Raw genomic sequence first — 1,078 nt, 5'->3', positions numbered from 1 at the left:
CCCCACAGCCCTACAAGCTGCTGCCTCTCCTCCTCCTCCTCCTCGCCTCCCCCATACGGGCCGACCCCATAGCGACCGACCCCATAGCGACCGACCCCGACCCGCTTTCACCGCACGCCGACTTCGCCTACAGCGCCCCCAACCGGCCGACGGTGCGCATTGCATCGGGTTCCATCCGCGGCCTTTTGCTCCCCGCCGGCTCTTCGACGGCGGCCGCCTTTTTGGGGATCCCTTTCGCCGTCCCCCCTTTGGGATCCCTCCGTTTCCGCCCTCCTCTCCCCATCCCCAAACCTTGGCCTGGGATCCGCGATGCCGATTCTCAACCGTTCGCCTGTTACCAAATCATCGACACCACTTTCCCCGGTTTCCCCGGGTCGGAGATGTGGAACCCGAATCGCGAGATGAGCGAAGATTGCCTTTATCTCAACGTCTGGACCCCGAAAAGGCGACCCTACAAAGCGCCCGTGATGGTTTGGATTTACGGCGGGGGTTTTTACAGCGGTTCCGTGTCTCTGGATGTTTACGACGGCCGTTTTCTGGCCGTGGCCGAAGGCGCCGTGGTCATTTCCATGAATTACAGGGTGGGATCTTTAGGGTTTTTGGCTTTGGGGCGACGGGAGGCGCCGGGCAACGTGGGGTTATGGGATCAACGCTTGGCTTTGCAATGGATCCGAAGCAACGCCGAGGTTTTCGGGGGGGATCCCGATTTGGTGACGCTGTTTGGCGAAAGCGCCGGCGCCGCTTCTGTAGGGTTTCACCTCCTTTCGCCCCATAGCCGGGGTTTGTTCCGTAGGGCCGTCCTCCAAAGCGGTTCCCCTAACGGGCCTTGGGCCAGCATCGGGGCGGCCGAAGGGAGGAGGAGGGCGATGCTTTTGGGACGGGTTTTGGGGTGCGACGACGGCAACGAGACGGAATTGTTGGGGTGTTTGAGGGGGAAGGAACCCCTGGAGCTTTTGGAAGGGGAAGGGATGGTGATGCCGCCCCAAAGCGTTTTTAGGTTCGCTTTCGTCCCCGTGGTGGACGGGGAGTTTTTGGTCGATAGCCCCGATGCGGTGTTAGGAGGATCCGGGGGGGGTTA

General features: G+C 61.8%; 1 protein-coding gene across 1 annotated transcript; it reads left to right on the top strand.

Annotated features, from left to right (window-relative positions):
• Positions 1 to 8: 8 nt before the first annotated feature.
• Positions 9 to 1,067, top strand: LOC122192221 (acetylcholinesterase-like; the record flags this gene model as incomplete). The annotated part of the gene is made up of 1 exon (XM_042892729.1): positions 9 to 1,067. A coding segment is annotated over one exon (1,059 nt), but the record flags the coding sequence as incomplete, so codon positions are not given.
• Between the last annotated feature and the right edge of the window lie 11 nt (positions 1,068 to 1,078).

The sequence above is a fragment of the Lagopus leucura genome, unplaced genomic scaffold (genome assembly GCF_019238085.1).
Source record: "Lagopus leucura isolate 7727_CA_CO unplaced genomic scaffold, USGS_WTPT01 9964-0_obj-0_obj, whole genome shotgun sequence".
NCBI lineage: Eukaryota > Metazoa > Chordata > Aves > Galliformes > Phasianidae > Lagopus > Lagopus leucura.
The sequence above is the reverse complement of the archived record's forward strand: the minus strand, read 5'-3'. Positions and strand labels throughout refer to the sequence as shown.